Source organism: Drosophila ficusphila, unplaced genomic scaffold, assembly GCF_018152265.1.
Source record: "Drosophila ficusphila isolate 14025-0441.05 unplaced genomic scaffold, ASM1815226v1 contig_791, whole genome shotgun sequence".
Taxonomy (NCBI): domain Eukaryota; kingdom Metazoa; phylum Arthropoda; class Insecta; order Diptera; family Drosophilidae; genus Drosophila; species Drosophila ficusphila.
The window spans coordinates 24,646,985-24,661,679 of NW_025064737.1; the positions used below are offsets into that span (position 1 = coordinate 24,646,985).

Genomic DNA, 14,695 nt, shown 5'->3' on the forward strand with positions numbered 1-14,695 from the left:
CGCCTGTCGTCTGGCAGCCCTCCCGGGCAAAAACCATCTGGCAACCCAGAGTGCGAAGCAGACGCCATAGAATCGCCGAAAACAAATTGGATTTACACGCCGCCGAAACTAACTAAAGCAGAACCACTGAAATGGGCAAGGAAAAGGCTGCCAAATCGTACAACATTGGCGACCTGGTGTTCGCCAAGGTAAAGGGATACCCGCCGTGGCCGGCGAAGATCACCAAGAGCAACAACAATAAGAAGTACAATGTTTACTTTTACGGAACTGGGGAGACGGCCAATATCAAGGTGGAGGATCTGTTCCGGTACGCGGAAAACAAGGAGCGGTTCGCCACCGAGAAGATCATGAAGCGGGCCAAGTTCATCGAGGCCATTGAGCAGATTGAAAGCGCCCTGCGCGGTGAGGACTCAGCGCCCATCGATTTGCCCGGCGCCGAGGTGACAGTTCCTCCGACAGCCGCAGACTCCGTCGGGAAAGCGGAGTCTAAGCAGGAGGACCCCGCCGCTGCAAAGGAGCAAACTGTGGAAGCTGCCGTAGAGAAACCCAAAAAGAGCGTTAACCGGAAGCCGAAGGCACCACCGCGCCATGTGGACGGCGACAGCGAAGAGGGAGCTGAGGCCAGCGGCGGCACATCTTCCTCCGCGGATTTGGCCCCTCCCGCCAAGCGACGTGTCCCTGCCGAGGGTTTGAGTGCCGCTCCAGCCAATGCTGCTCCCGCTACAACGGCCACTACGTCCGGCAAGAAATCTGTAAAGAAATCAAAGCCTACGGCTGCAGTTACTCCTATCCAGAAGCGGTCAAGGCCTATCTATGTAAGTAAGAGCTTTCCTGAAAGGTTACAGAAATTTATTTTTTGAGGCATTGCCAATTACCGACCTAACCTAATATAAAACATATCGGTATTATTTTTTATCTACGTAGCAATAACTAATTTTTTAATATCTTTAAATTCTATATACCTTTTAACCTTTAATGCACAATTCACTTGAAAGTTGTTCCATCAGTTCATGCTGTTAAATTGCCGAAGACCTCTAACCCAACTTTTGTCCCCGCAGAACATTCGGAACGATCTGCTCATGGTGTACATGCCCACTGCCAAATGTGTGGGCATCGACATCAACTACAACAAGCCGGAAGTCTTTGAGAGCCCTGCTGCCGAGGCGGCGTGGGTGGAAAAGGCTCGGAAGGAGGCAATGGAAATAAAGTTAAAGCTGGAGAGCGGGCAAATGGAGCCAGAGGCCATGCCCGAGAGGATAGTGGTGGAACCATCGCGCACTGAGATCCCCAAGCAGGAGGCGTTGCGGTTCATCGAGGAGCTGATCGAGCACGAGGACGCTCTGTTCATGGAGCGCGACTTCATCCAGCTCTCCCAGCAGCTGCGCGAGTGCTTGGGACTGCGGCGGGCTAATGTGGGCAAGTGTATTGAGATCCTTGAGCAGTTCAAGGAGGTGGAGCTCACCAAGCTTATGCTGCTGCGCAACCCGGAGTGCGTGGACATCATGCGAAGACTTCGTCGGTACGTGGGCAACCTGGAGCTCTGGAAGATGGAGCTTTCCGACGAGGCGGATTTTAAGGAGAAGGCGCTGACCATCCGCCAGGTGTCCTCTACAATTTTCGACGGCTTCAAGAAGCTCTTCAACACGGAGCCCGAGATCGAGGACAACTTTTGGATTGACTTCTGTGAAAAGGTCAAGATCTACAAGACCTACACGAAAAACATGAACGAGAACCTTCGCGTCGGATTGAACGAGCGTAGCTACAACAATTTGGTAATGGCCAAAGAGAGCGCCGCCACCGCCGTTCCGCAATAGATGATCAGTGTTTAATAACCAGCTCCGCTGGCTTGATTGTACCATAAGGTAGGCTCAAAAAGCACGTGTCCCCGGCTCGCAAACTCACCGCTTTCTTTCCAGTTACTACTAAGCGTTGAGAACCGGACGAATGTGAAGACCCCGCTCTGGATGACAAAGTTTCGTAAAGCCGAGTGCTATTGCTTATTTTTTAAGACTAAAGTTCATTTATCTCCCCATGAAACCTTAAACCCCACATCCCGTGTGCATACTAGGTGCATATCCGTGCAGCTTACCAGTTGGTGATCAGCCTCCTGCGCACCCGCTTAATATTAATATTATTCCCAGATATACAATTTTTCAGACCCGTACATAATTACTAAGTGTGTAGATGTTTTGACTATTATTGAATTAAATATAGAAGGTACATTATCCCACTCTGTTTTTGGATGTAAATTTTTCGCGGGATTTTCGTGATCATAGATGGTTTCTTATATTCGGTAAAATATTAGTAACGAAACCTAAAAAAAAGGCGTAGTATCAAAATAGTAAAATTCTTAATGAAGCATTCATTGTTGCCTTAACCTAGGGATCAGTTGCCTTCCTTCACGTCTCCAATTCCGTCCGGCAGGATGGCAAACATGGCCTCGGACTCCGGCAGGCAGGGAGAGTCGTAGATCTTGCAGATGCGGTTCTCGCCCTTGCCTTTGCGCAGATACAGCCGCGTGGTGGAGGAGTGTGCCATTATGTGGCCTCCAATCGGTTTCTTGGCGTCGCCGGCAAACATGCCCGGTCCGCCGTCCAGCGAGGCAGTCACCTGGTTGGTAATGACCACTGCCACACCGAACTCGTCTGCCAGGCGTTGCAGCATGCGCAGGAACAAGCCCAGATGGTTTTGCCTGGCGGCCAGCTCACCGCGTCCTATGTAGTCGGATCGGTAGAGCGCCATTGCACTGTCCACAATCACCACTGCGTATCTGCAAGATCAGGCGTCAGTAGAGGAGGCTAATCACGGGTTCAGTGAGCCTACCTGGACTCGAAGAGCATTCCCGCTGCCATTTGGATTAGCCTGGTCTGCTGATCGGAGTTGTAGGCCCGCGAGCAGGCCACATTGTCCAGCACCTCGGCCTCGTTTAGCTTGAATCTCTGCGCAATGGCGGACAGTCGCTCCGGGCGGAACGTGTTTTCCGTGTCGATGTACAGACACTTGCCCTCGCCGCCCTTCTGGCTGATGGGCAGCTGGCAGGTGACCGCCAGCGTGTGACATAATTGGGTCTTGCCGCAGCGGAACTCCCCAAAGATCTCCGTGATGGATCCGGTTTCGATTCCGCCACCTAGGAGTTTGTCTAGCTCCTTGGAGCCCGTGCTCAGTTGCACCACATCCGCCCGCATTTGGTGGAAGGTCCTGGCGCTAAGGAAGCCCAGAGGCACTAGTTTGTTGGCCTCCGTGATGATCTGCTCCACCTTATTGCCGCCCAAGCCCGGTATGGCCATCAGTTGCTTCTTGGTGGCATTGGCTACGGCTTCCACGGTGTGCAGGCTGGCTTGCTGTAGGAGCTTGATGTCCTTGGCCGTGATGCTGCCGCCCTAGAGCGTTCGTCTCAAGGAATTAAGATGAACTCTGGCCAAGATCGGTGGACACTCACCATTAGTTTGGCAACGCTCAGGGGACCCTCTTCATCCTCCTCTTGGACATTTGCTACTTTATCCATTTGACAGTTCCAAACTGGAAATTGAATATTTGTTTTGTTTGAATTTTTCTTTTAAATTTTACGTTTTCATTGGGAGAATTTCGTCAAAAGATTGGCGCCGCGCAATTCGCCAAGCAATAACCAGTTGCCATTCGCCCCGAACGCAGATCTCTACAGCGGTCACCCCATAAAAAGGACAGCCAACGATCATCATGGCCGAATATTATTATTTCGACATTAAACTGTAAGTCGAGAATTTTACTTAGCTCTGAAGAGAAAAACATGTTCTCATATCAGACTTTATTATTTAAATTTCTTTCACAGGAAACTCCGCGACCCAGATGCCGTTGTTTTAACCCCAGCTTTATTCCGAGGCTGTGTTTTAGAAGCATTGGATAGTTTTTTCTGTGAAGAAAAGCCCACTTTGGAGATTGTTAAGTTCTGTGCTCTGCAGCAACGAGTTGTTTTTCGAGTTCCTGAAGAGCTGTTCAATATGACTCGTAATTCCCTCGAACTAATAGGTCATTATCAACAAACACCTTGCCATTTCCAGGTCCTGCATACCTCCAAATCAATTTTAGATTTTGAAAAAGACATCGAGAAGAATTTTGTAGGCCCAAAAAATAATGAAGAATAGTTCTCGAATGCCTAATAAACTCGGAGATCTACAATAATTTTATCTGTTTAAATTTACAAATTTACTTTGGAACAAAAAATTAAGAAAAATAATTGAAAATCGTTGTTGATATTTGAATATTCTATTTTTAACGGTTTTTATTGTTTGCCATTCACTACGAAATTCGGTATGTATTTTAGATTTCAAGCTAGCTCTGCTTTGGCTATTTTTTGTATTAAAGGCCGTATGGCCATTTCTGCCACCGCACAGCTGTTTTAAAACCAGAAAGAAATAGTGAAAAGGGAATAATTACATAAAAAAAAACACACTGACCGGCATTTCTAGGACGATTTTCTACATTTTCGGCCGCAAATAGATCCCTTGGATAATAACTGGGGCTCGGAATTGCCGTAACCAAAGCATGAGTGGTTACCAATATCTGGATGTGAAGCTGTGAGATCCGGAAATCAATCCGACACATATTTTAATTCCCCACGTGCATCGGAATGAGAGTACAACTAATGCATGTTTTGATCTCTTAGGAAACTCCGTGATCCAGATTCTGTGACATTAACACCTGTTTTCTTGTTGGGCTGCGTCTGCAACTCCTTAACGAGCATTTTTGGCGAAATCGGTGGTCAAACTCCGCTGGAAATTGTGAAATTCAGTTCCGGTCAAAAACGATATATTTTCCGTGTAACCGAGGACTTTCTGGAACGTGTCCGGATAGCTATATCCCTAATAGGTTACTACCAGGAGGTGCCCTGCCACTTCCAGGTGCTCAACACATCCCGGAAGGCTTTAGATTTTGAGGACTCTGAAGAGGAATTCATAGCATTTAACTAGAAAAACGCAGGCATCATGTCATTCTCTTTCTGCAAGGAGTACGGGAAGGACAAGGTAATCTTTGTAACCAAAGAGGACCATGCCACGCCCAGCACCATTGAGTTGCCGCCACCGGAACAGCCGGAGGGTGTGATCACGAAGGATGGAAAGATCAACTGGAGTTGTCCCTGTCTGGGTGGAATGGCCACCGGGCCCTGTGGCGTCGACTTCCGCGAGGCTTTCTCCTGCTTCCAAAACAGCACCGCCGATCCCAAGGGTTCCGATTGCTACGACGCCTTCACCAAGATGCGCGACTGCTTCCAGAAATATCCCACCGTGTACAACAAGTCCGGTGGAGACGACGACGACGACGATGGATTAGGCGAAGCCTTAGACACGGAAGGGGGCTCCATTGGAGGTCAGAATGCAGATCCGTTGGCGGATGTGGGGGGACTGGAGGTGGCGACGAGATGGCGGCCCCCAAGGGCAACTCTGTGGTGCCTAAGGCCTAGATGGGATCATGTCGTATTCATCATGCTTGAAAGATAAGAGCTAAATAGGTATGACTTGGTACAAAATAAATAAAGCTTGTCATAGTTGGGGGCACTCGGGCTCCAATCATATACACCATCTGTCGTGACCGTTCGAAAAATTTATATTTTGGATACGAGTTAAATTAATGATACGTAGTAGTTGTTGAAAATAAATCATCCTTAGCGATTAAAACAGTACGTATATTTAGATTCTAAAAAATGCATTTGGGAAACATTTAATTTAAAGTAATTTTACAACAGCTTTGGTTGGCGATTACTTTTAAATTACAGTTGCTACATTTTGCTTAATTCGAAAAATTTAGCTGGTTGAAATTCACATCAGAAAATTTAAACACCAATAAAATAAATTAAACTTATTAACAAATATTAAATGGGATTTTCAAATTACCCAAGGGGTAATATTTTGATTGATATTTACTGTTACTGGTTTGGTTTTGTAATATTGTGGTATATTTAAGGTATATTCCAACAGCGTTAGCGTGTACCCACGGTATTTTCGCCAGCCTGCTGCCACACTGTTTACGAAAAAGCGAGCAAAGAAAACAAAAAATAAAAGCGTATTAAGATTTCGTGTCGAAAAATGCTGTAGGCGCAGTGTAAAATGCATATACTGCAGATAAATCGCGTTTGTGAGATGCTACAACGCGAGTTCAATATCAAATCGGTGCAAAACTTCAAAGTGCAATAAGCATATTCTCCAATTATCGAATATACCAAAGTGCAATTGGCCAGTTGAGACTACAACCACAATAACAACAACAGTGAAATAATAATATAACCTTGTGGCAGTTGTTTTTTTTGATAATAAATCAAAAATATAGAAAAGCAATCAAGGTAAAAGGAGTAAAAGTTGTTAAATAATAGCAGTTTATTTGGAAAACACAGTGCTCGAGTGTGGGTGTGTGTGTGTGCGTAGTGCCAACAATACAAACGCAACAACCAATACAAGCGCACACAGCTAGTTTTTGTCGAAACAACGAAAGTAGCAGCGATAAATATAACAAAACAACAACAACGAAGAGTCTCAAAAAGTGCTGGAAAAACTCGCGATAAGAAAAACGCTAGTGAAAAACAACATAATAGAGGAAATTAAATAGAATCCTCCACATCGACAGAAATTTTGAATGCTGTTGCGTTTTGAAATCCATACACAAAATGGTTTCGTTAATTGATACAATCAAAGCAGCAGCCGAAAAACAGAAGCAAACCGAGTCCGTGGCTTCTAACTCCTCCTCTTCGATTTCCTCCTCCCCACCGTCTTCGTCCTCTGGCTCCCCATCTTCTGCCGCCCCCAAATCCAATCTCACGGCCAGCGGAAAACCAAAGGAGAAGCGAAGGTGAGTCACACTACCAATAATCCGATCCCTTAAACGATAACCTAATCCAATAATACCATCTGAAGCGCTCAAATGGATCCAATGGGCCTGCTTAGATCAGTTGTTTGCCCATTGCATAAGCGTTTGCTTTCTTTTTCGCCCTCTTTCGCTTCACGGCGATCGTTGCGGCTTTTGTTGCTATCCGTAGCTTTCAGCGTTCCATCTCAGTTTTCTAGGCGATATTTCATATTTTTTGACGATGTGAAATCATTTATTTATTTATCCCCGGTCCTGGATACCTTATTGTCTGGGTATATAGTGTATATCGGACTATAGTTTTTGTTATTTTCTTTTGAAGTTCTGACCGAGGAAACTTCATTCACATACATAGAGTTTGGAAAAACCTTGAACCGCAGACTATTCTGAAACTGAGATGTATTTAGCAAGTTTGCCTACGTACTATCCCTATCTTGGTATCAAACTGTTATCCATCCTTGTTGCCAAGATAAGTTCAGCGATCTTTTTCTTTTGCATGTATAAAATTGTTAACAAATTTTTACAAAATTATCACAAGAGTGCATTAAAGCCTTTCCGGGAGGAAACTTGGTTCCTTCATGTGAATTTAAATTCATTTGGCACTCGATTTCATTAGCTCCCCTTATTGGGCGTCAATGGTTGACGAAACAAACGACAGAGGGCTGCCGGGGGACAAGAAAATAGTGGAAAGTCAATCATTAATCACGCGTCCAACTAATTTTTGCATTCGCGGTAATTATTATACAAGCCAGTGACGAAGGCAGAGCGAAAGAGAAGGACAACCAAATGACCGAGAACCACGACCTTCAGACATTCAAAGACAGAAGTCGAGACGAAACGAAATCGTTCAGTTTGCATATGAGCGCTTGGTTTCCGCAGTGGAATATGATACCTAAGGAGATATAGTAGGCCAATGTACACAAATAAGTGCACTTTGCAGGGTTTAGAGGCTTCAAAACACTTGTTGCTTCCGAAGATGTATCCTTCAATGGTTTTTAACCGCCTTTTTAAGGCCAAGCCCCCAGTGGTTGGTATTTATTTTTAGGCACGTGCATTTATTTTACTTTACACCGACACTTTTTAAGAGGGGAAAAATAAAAAACAATGAGAAAACCTGTTATGCTCGAGTATCTTTGCCCCACCGCTCCAAAAAGCAACCTGTTTTCTCCTCGTGCTTCGTTTATCAGCTTTGTTTTGTTTTTGATTCAGATTTTTTTTGGCCCACGCCCCTTTGAAAACTTAAATTTTTTGGGCTTATAAGCCATATAACTGCCAAGACATTAAGACATTTACATTAAATTAAAACAAACGCTTTGGCCTACGTGACAGCCATAAAACTAAAGTTAAAAACAAATGTGTAAAAGCTGAAAAGCGGTTCTATAACCATTTTCAAATTGTGTTCTAGCTTCTAGAGACCCACTAACTTAAGATTGGCGCTAATTTCCAGTTGCTTTGAACTGGTTTCGTTTTATTTTGGTAAGAGCATTTTAAGCATAATCGATTAGGTTGGCTTGAATAAGAAATGATTTATCAATAGGGAAATTTCCACAACCATCAAATTGCAATTAGAATCTGACTTAAAACGAATTTAAATTCATAATACGAACACTTTTGGATTTGTATGATCGGTGTGACCTCAATTGGAGGTATGTGGATGTATAGGTATTGGGGAAAACAAGAATTGAAACTACTGTTTGTTTTTTAACAAACCCTTGCGGAACAAAAAATTCGCAGAAGCCGATGCTTAAACCTTAAAAAAACAATAAAACTCAATAATAAATAAATTTCAATACCAACGAAAACAAACGCACAAAAGTAAAACACGCTTACACACATTCCCTCATGTGTGTATTGTAAAATATTTAAATGATATGCCCTGTTGTTGTTTTATTGTTGTTGTTTTTCGTCTGGCCACAACGACCTACTTTTTGCGCAATCGAACTAAAATTGTGACGACACAGGGAGGATGGAAACGCACGAGGGGAGGGATTTATAAAGAAAGAAAGAGAGAGAAAGAGATTGGTATTGTATTTAAGTATTGGATGTGTGAAGTTGTTGGGTTTCTTCTTTGATTCATCTTTATTTAAATATACTCTTCACTTAAAAGAAAGGTGTTAATAAATAAAATGTTTTTTTTTTTTTCCATGAATTGTTTTTTTGAAATATAAAAGTAGTTTTTGAGGCGTTGTTTCTCTTTGCTATCCACCGAATGCTTTTTAAATTCATAAATCCAAAAATTAAGTGTCCGATTTTACATATATTTTTCTGTGTGTATAAAATTGAACTTGGTGCAGCGACAGAAACAGATATAAACAAAAGTGAGCGGGACAGAGTGAAGGTAACGCAGCTTCCGAAACTTTCTGTCGTTCGTGTGTGTATTGGACTCTATATGCGTGGTGATCGGTATAAAGGATGATTCTGCTGAAATATTTGGTGGCAGGGAAAGTTGTAATTTATTTTTAAAGGCTACTAAAGCCCCTCCTTTAGTATACATATTACTTGCCGAAAACAAAAAAAATTCGTTCTTGATCGTTGTTTATTTGAATTATGCATATGAACAAGTCAACAGCTCTTTATTTAATTAATAGTGAAGGCATATGAGAAATGAACAACTACTCTTCAAGTTTGTTATCTGTTAATTATATATTTATATTTCAAAAATAAATGTTGGAACGGCTTTCGGCAGATAGGTCTTCGTGATTTTTTTTGGAAATTATTTTAGGCGATTTCTTTGAACAACTTTTGGTAGAGTTCTTTACATTTTGCTCTTTTTTGACTTCCGCTAAGTTTCGCCTTAAGCTCATTTCATAACTAAAGGCCATGAGTTCCTGCTTTCTTTTGTAGTTCCTTAGTTTGTTAACCAAGCAACAGGAAAATATGATCAGGATCAGTTCAGCAACAATTAGACCGATAACGGCAAACTTGCCCTTATCAGTCACAAAGTCGACAACTTGGTCTCGGCATCCTCCTTCTTCGTTGAAGTCCTTGGAAAAACCACGTTCGCAGCAGCTGAACCATGATGCAATTAGGGCTTCCAAAGTTCCTTCCTCTGCCTGAATCCGTCTCCAAGCGGTATCGAAAATGTTGCCAAAGACCTTCTTGAACTGCTCCTCATTGTAGAAAAGAATCACTAGCAGTATCAACTTTAGGATCATCAGGTTCAGCAAGATGACAGCATAGCTTTTGATCAAGACAATGCCCTTGAAGAGGGCACCGCAGCATCCCAGAAATGATATCAAGACCGCAATCGATCCCAGGGCGATGACAGCCAACGGAATAACGACACCGTAAAGTTGCTTGAAGGATACCAGCATCCCTAAGACTAAAAGGATGATCACAACAAAATTTAGTAGGCACAGAATGCTTCTGGCCAGAGCTGTTCCGCGCCCCATTCGATTATAAATCGTCTAAGTCTTTTAATAGGAAAATCACGAGCGAAATTCGCGACCGATCAAATCGAGCACAGTTTTTAAATAAAGTTGAATATTTTGCACTAAATTGAATTGAACACAAGCTGCTGCTCTTTATATAGGCAAAGCCCAACCGAAGACCGATTGTTGATAAGGGCTCTTTCTCTAGTTTTTTGGTGATGAGCTCATTTAAACGACTTAAATAGGAATTGACATAAATGATTTAATGTTAAAATATGTGAATCACTTAAAATATTCCCTGGACACTTTGTTTCAAACAATTATGCCAGATGCGGTTAGCAAAGAGGTTATCTAATTTGACCCCATCTGCCCATTATTTCTTCTTTGTCTTTTAGAGTTGATTACATTGCGATTTGATCACACTCAGTAGTTAGCGTGCTTCCCTTATCTCGATTCACTTTCGGTGCCTGTTTGCCAAACTTAACTAAATATTTATCTGCTATGCTATAGTTCTTATCGGGGCGCTTGCTCGCCGAGAAGTTTGAGATCAGTGACAAAATGTTTTTTCATCTGAATCTGCTTTCCTGGCAAAAGCCACTATGCAAAACTATAATAGCAAAGCTTATATAGAATTTGTATTTTATTGAATTTTGCTTAATTTGTTTACGTGTAGGTTTATTTAATATTAAATGTCATCATAAAGCACTGCAGTGTGTCAGGAAAATTGGCGGAAAATTAAATCCTGGACGTGCAGTATTATGCGGGGGCGTTGCAAAGTATGCTATATTAACCGTCGCAATTATCGGCTCGAGTGGAGCGCAGGGCATAATTTATATGCCTCTAATTTGAATGTGCCACTCACTCGGGTCCAACGTTATCGCTCCGATTGGGAGTACCGAGCCGAAGCTCCCTGCCAACTGAATGTTTTCGAGGCAGGCGGCCTTTATCTTATCACTCCGGCCGGAGCGCACTTGTCCGGATAGGCAAACTTGTCTGATAGCACCTGAATCTGACGTTAATGTCTGCTGCTCTCTCGCCCGCGCTCTTTTCCTATTTTGTTGTTGTTGTTGTTGTTGTTGTTTTTGGTAACTCGGGTATAAATATGATGGCTTCGAGGGTTTGGAACCTTTCGCTCATTTACGGCTCGAACTCCCGTACGTCGTGTTCTGAAAATAGCAGCAGAGTTATAGCCAAATCAAAATAGTCCTAAACCACCTCGCCACTATCAGCTGTTATCGGGCGCGTGTGTGTGTTCATCATCGATGGGCTTAGCCGGATTCCAGCGAAAAAACGACGCAATCAATGTTCAACTCCTTTGGGAGCTGCGATTTCTCCTGTCCCGGCGACAGTTCCTTCTACGGCGAGGATGTGACCTCTAGTTTTTATGAGTGCGATCTGAAGCCGCAACTGCAACATCAGCAGCAGCAGCAGCAGCAACGGCAGCAGCACCAGCAACTGAACAATGGCTCTGTTTTCGGACGTACACCCATTAACGAACCCGCCGTGAACTTCAACAATGGGTCATTTTACAATGCCCCAGTGCCGAGATCGCAACCCTTTGTGGGCGCCGTTCTGGGATCGAGCATAGCCTCCTCCGGAGTGCAGAGATACCATCCGTATCAGCAGCAACCGCAGCAGGATGCCTTCTACCACCAGAGGGGCGGTCTCCTGAACGTGGCCACGCCCTGTCGCGAAAGCCGCCCTTGGAATTACGCCTACTGCTACGGTTATGCGCCCACCAACACCCAACCCTGTCAGTTCTCCCAGTTTGTGGACATCGAGGACTTTATGTGAGTGGACTCAGTGATAGCGTATTTTCAAGAAGTTCTGAAAAAAGCTTGTTTATACTCTTCGTGTTTGATAAGAAATTTGTTGGTGTAAAACAACTTTTCGATTTTCAGTTATCAATGTACTGATTAAAAAAGAATGTTTTAACACATAACTCATTTAAGTAAATTACCAATATTTTTGTATAATTTTTTTTTTTTAATTTGTCCTAGGTCTTTATTACGCAACTGCCAACAGCTCATTTTCTTTAAAAAAGTTAACCAGTTATAGTCGGTTTGGAGAATGCCATTATAGAACTAACTTCTTTTCTAAATACTGCAAACTTTTTTTTTTGAAATTGGTTGTGTCCTATTGTAAAACCCGGAGCCAAAAGCAAACGGTGCGGCCCTTATCTATGCTTATTTGTGGATCTCTTTAATAATAATATTTAGATACGCAGCAAAAGATAGCGAGAGGGGGACGGAAATATGGCGAGAGAGAGGCACTGAATGAGTCAAGGTTCAGTGGGTTTCTCCCAAAAGAAATTTGCTTTGCCAATTATCATTTTCTAATTGCTAACTGCTCTGAGAAAGCCTTTCCTCTTTTTCATTATTCAGCAGAATTCTTCAATGGCCACAATTCAGTTATAATCATGAAGTATTGTTTGGCTGTCGATTGATTGCGTAGTTGTTATCTCACCGATGACTTTATGCTGGGTATTTCCCAAAGATTTATCGTCACGTGGCGCCCGAAGGTCACTTGGCAGGGGGTTCCTACTCCTAAATTTGATGATCAACGATTCCCCAGCGATTGACGCAGATTACAGCCCCTTTATCCCTGGATTCCTCTCAAAAACTTGGCACTCAACGTGCGCGGAAACCAAATGGGTTCGGAATGGTCGCCAGTTTAGTCGTTTATTTACGTTTTGCACACGTTTAAGCCAAATTTGCGCTTGCCCGTCTCCATGCTAATGAGCCAAAGCCAAACTGACGCACTTGCAGAGGGCACACGCTACTCGAAACTCTCTCCATGTTCATGCTGTGCCCAGCCAAACATCCCTGACCCGATGTTGGCTCGATTTACTGCTCCATGAACTTGGCATTAACACCTTGAGCTGTATTTTATGTGTTTTCGCTGATATCTCGCCACGAGATACGGCGCATTTGGAGAGGCATTTCGCAATGCTCGCAATTCCAACTCAAACAGTAATGGGTCAGTATCCTAAGGTGTTGTGGGGTAAGCAAAGACTTGGTTGTCCACGTGGTTTAATCATGGTTTTTAATTTGGTTTCATCATGAAATTAAATTCTTGATCTCAAATTAACTTATTATTATTTCAGTTAATCTCTTATGATTTTTGTCAGTGTTTGAGCTGCGCTTTGGAGCGGAAATACTTAGCAACAACAACAGTCGCAACAGCAGCAATAACAAGGCAATTCTGCTGGCACAGCTAGAATATTTAAAAGCCTGAACTTGCTTCTGTTCTAATAAACAGACAATGGCCCGATCGAAAATACCTCCTCCGCGAAAACCCCGCGAATATCACTCAGTTCAAGCAGGCCATTAGCATGCAATTCAAAGCCACTCTATGCGCTTTCTATGGGTTTCTATTAATTAATACATTATATACGAATACAAACATAAACACCGCGAGTCTACGCATATATATTAGATTTGCTTGCTGCTTGCGTTAGTGGGCATAGTGAACAGATAGATGGTGATGGAGAGTGAAATAATACTACATATACAATAATTATCTCATCGGCCATTCGTTCTCTTTTAAACTTTTGCTTGGTTTCTATCAATCAGCCGACTGATTGACAATGAAAACCTCCCTTATCTCTACTTTGTTGTGTTTCGTTTAACGAATTTAAACTTAGAAGATCGAATACTCTTTTTATTATAAAGCTTTTTTATACCTTTATTTGTTTGTTTTTGGATTTGCCTTGTTTACAACTAATCGATTATGGGGCGCCTCTTTCATATTTACTTATGTCATAATAGGAGATTACTTATAGTTCGACGATCCATTTTGTTTTAGTGGAATTCCCATTATAGGGGTTCTAGTTTTCAACAGTGGGATAGTTACTTTGATTTCAAGTAGTTGTGTTAATTGCTATCGTTGTTTATAGAGAAAGTAAATGGAAATACTTCCTTCAGGTATAAAAGCTTTGATTAGACAGCCCGCAGACTGACACACTCATCACATTGTGGAATGGAGATTCCGCTGCCTTTGGCGGCTGATACGATGGGCCTTTGTTCACTGGGACTCCTTCCTTGACAGGTGACACCTAAGACTTGTTAGCAGAAATGTTTTGAATTTTCGCGATGTTGCCAAGCGGATTTTTCCGAGTGAAAGACCTTACGTAGGCAGCTCTTTTCATTCCGAAAGAGGCAATAAAGCAGCGCTGGCGATTTCTGCCAAAGGCCAACCAAACTAATGTACGTGCCAAAATCACCGTCTCCCTTTGATTATACAAGTTTATTATTAAACAATTTTCTGAACAAGGAGCATGTTATGTTATTGCCATGGATGAATTCCCGAATTAGCTTATTCGCATGCGGCCACTCACAAGATTATCTTGGCAAACTTTTCTATTTTCCCACCATTCCCGAGAGATTTCTATCTCTTATTTTTTTAAATTTGCCCAGAATACTTATATACATAGTTGTTTCGATAGTGCCGTATGTGTGAGAGGTCAGTGCTCTGCCTTATAAATGTATCGG

The 14,695-nt window shown here is 42.8% G+C and overlaps 6 protein-coding genes across 8 annotated transcripts in view; 5 read left to right on the forward strand and 1 right to left on the reverse strand.

Annotated features, from left to right (window-relative positions):
- Positions 1–40: 40 nt before the first annotated feature.
- Positions 41–2,230, forward strand: LOC108097725 (PC4 and SFRS1-interacting protein). The gene is made up of 3 exons (XM_017200224.1): positions 41–815; positions 1,059–1,862; positions 1,917–2,230. The coding sequence occupies exons 1-2, from the start codon at positions 132–134 to the stop codon at positions 1,812–1,814; spliced, it is 1,440 nt and encodes a 479-aa protein (XP_017055713.1). The 5' UTR covers positions 41–131; the 3' UTR covers positions 1,815–1,862; positions 1,917–2,230.
- LOC108097726 (DNA repair protein Rad51 homolog) lies at positions 2,170–3,658 on the reverse strand. Its single transcript, XM_017200226.2, has 4 exons — positions 3,440–3,658; positions 2,824–3,380; positions 2,379–2,770; positions 2,170–2,314 (listed from the first exon to the last, which is right to left on the reverse strand). Exons 1-3 carry the CDS (start codon positions 3,503–3,505, stop codon positions 2,386–2,388), a joined length of 1,008 nt encoding a protein of 335 aa, XP_017055715.1. The 5' UTR covers positions 3,506–3,658; the 3' UTR covers positions 2,170–2,314; positions 2,379–2,385.
- Positions 3,612–4,158, forward strand: LOC108097727. The gene is made up of 2 exons (XM_017200227.2): positions 3,612–3,728; positions 3,809–4,158. The coding sequence occupies exons 1-2, from the start codon at positions 3,697–3,699 to the stop codon at positions 4,119–4,121; spliced, it is 345 nt and encodes a 114-aa protein (XP_017055716.1). The 5' UTR covers positions 3,612–3,696; the 3' UTR covers positions 4,122–4,158.
- A 185-nt stretch (positions 4,159–4,343) lies between these two features.
- On the forward strand, positions 4,344–4,946 carry LOC108097788. The gene is made up of 2 exons (XM_017200318.2): positions 4,344–4,553; positions 4,643–4,946. Exons 1-2 carry the CDS (start codon positions 4,522–4,524, stop codon positions 4,944–4,946), a joined length of 336 nt encoding a protein of 111 aa, XP_017055807.1. The 5' UTR covers positions 4,344–4,521.
- Positions 4,947–4,961: 15 nt separating this feature from the next.
- LOC108097787 (mitochondrial intermembrane space import and assembly protein 40) lies at positions 4,962–5,656 on the forward strand. Its single transcript, XM_017200317.2, is given in 2 exon segments — positions 4,962–5,373; positions 5,376–5,656. Coding segments are annotated over 2 exon segments (474 nt in total). The 3' UTR covers positions 5,438–5,656.
- Positions 5,657–5,972: 316 nt separating this feature from the next.
- The window catches only part of LOC108097480 (protein similar), a 69,554-nt gene continuing 60,831 nt past the window's right edge, over positions 5,973–14,695 (forward strand). Inside the window, exon 1 of one of the 3 annotated variants that reach the window (XM_017199779.2) lies at positions 5,973–6,816. In XM_017199779.2, coding sequence (XP_017055268.1) covers positions 6,635–6,816 — 182 coding nt within the window. In that variant the 5' untranslated portion in view covers positions 5,973–6,634. Of the gene's footprint in view, positions 6,817–11,489; positions 11,993–14,695 lie in introns of those variants that run through there. The other 2 variants (XM_017199780.2, XM_017199778.2) reach the window with 2 other exon arrangements.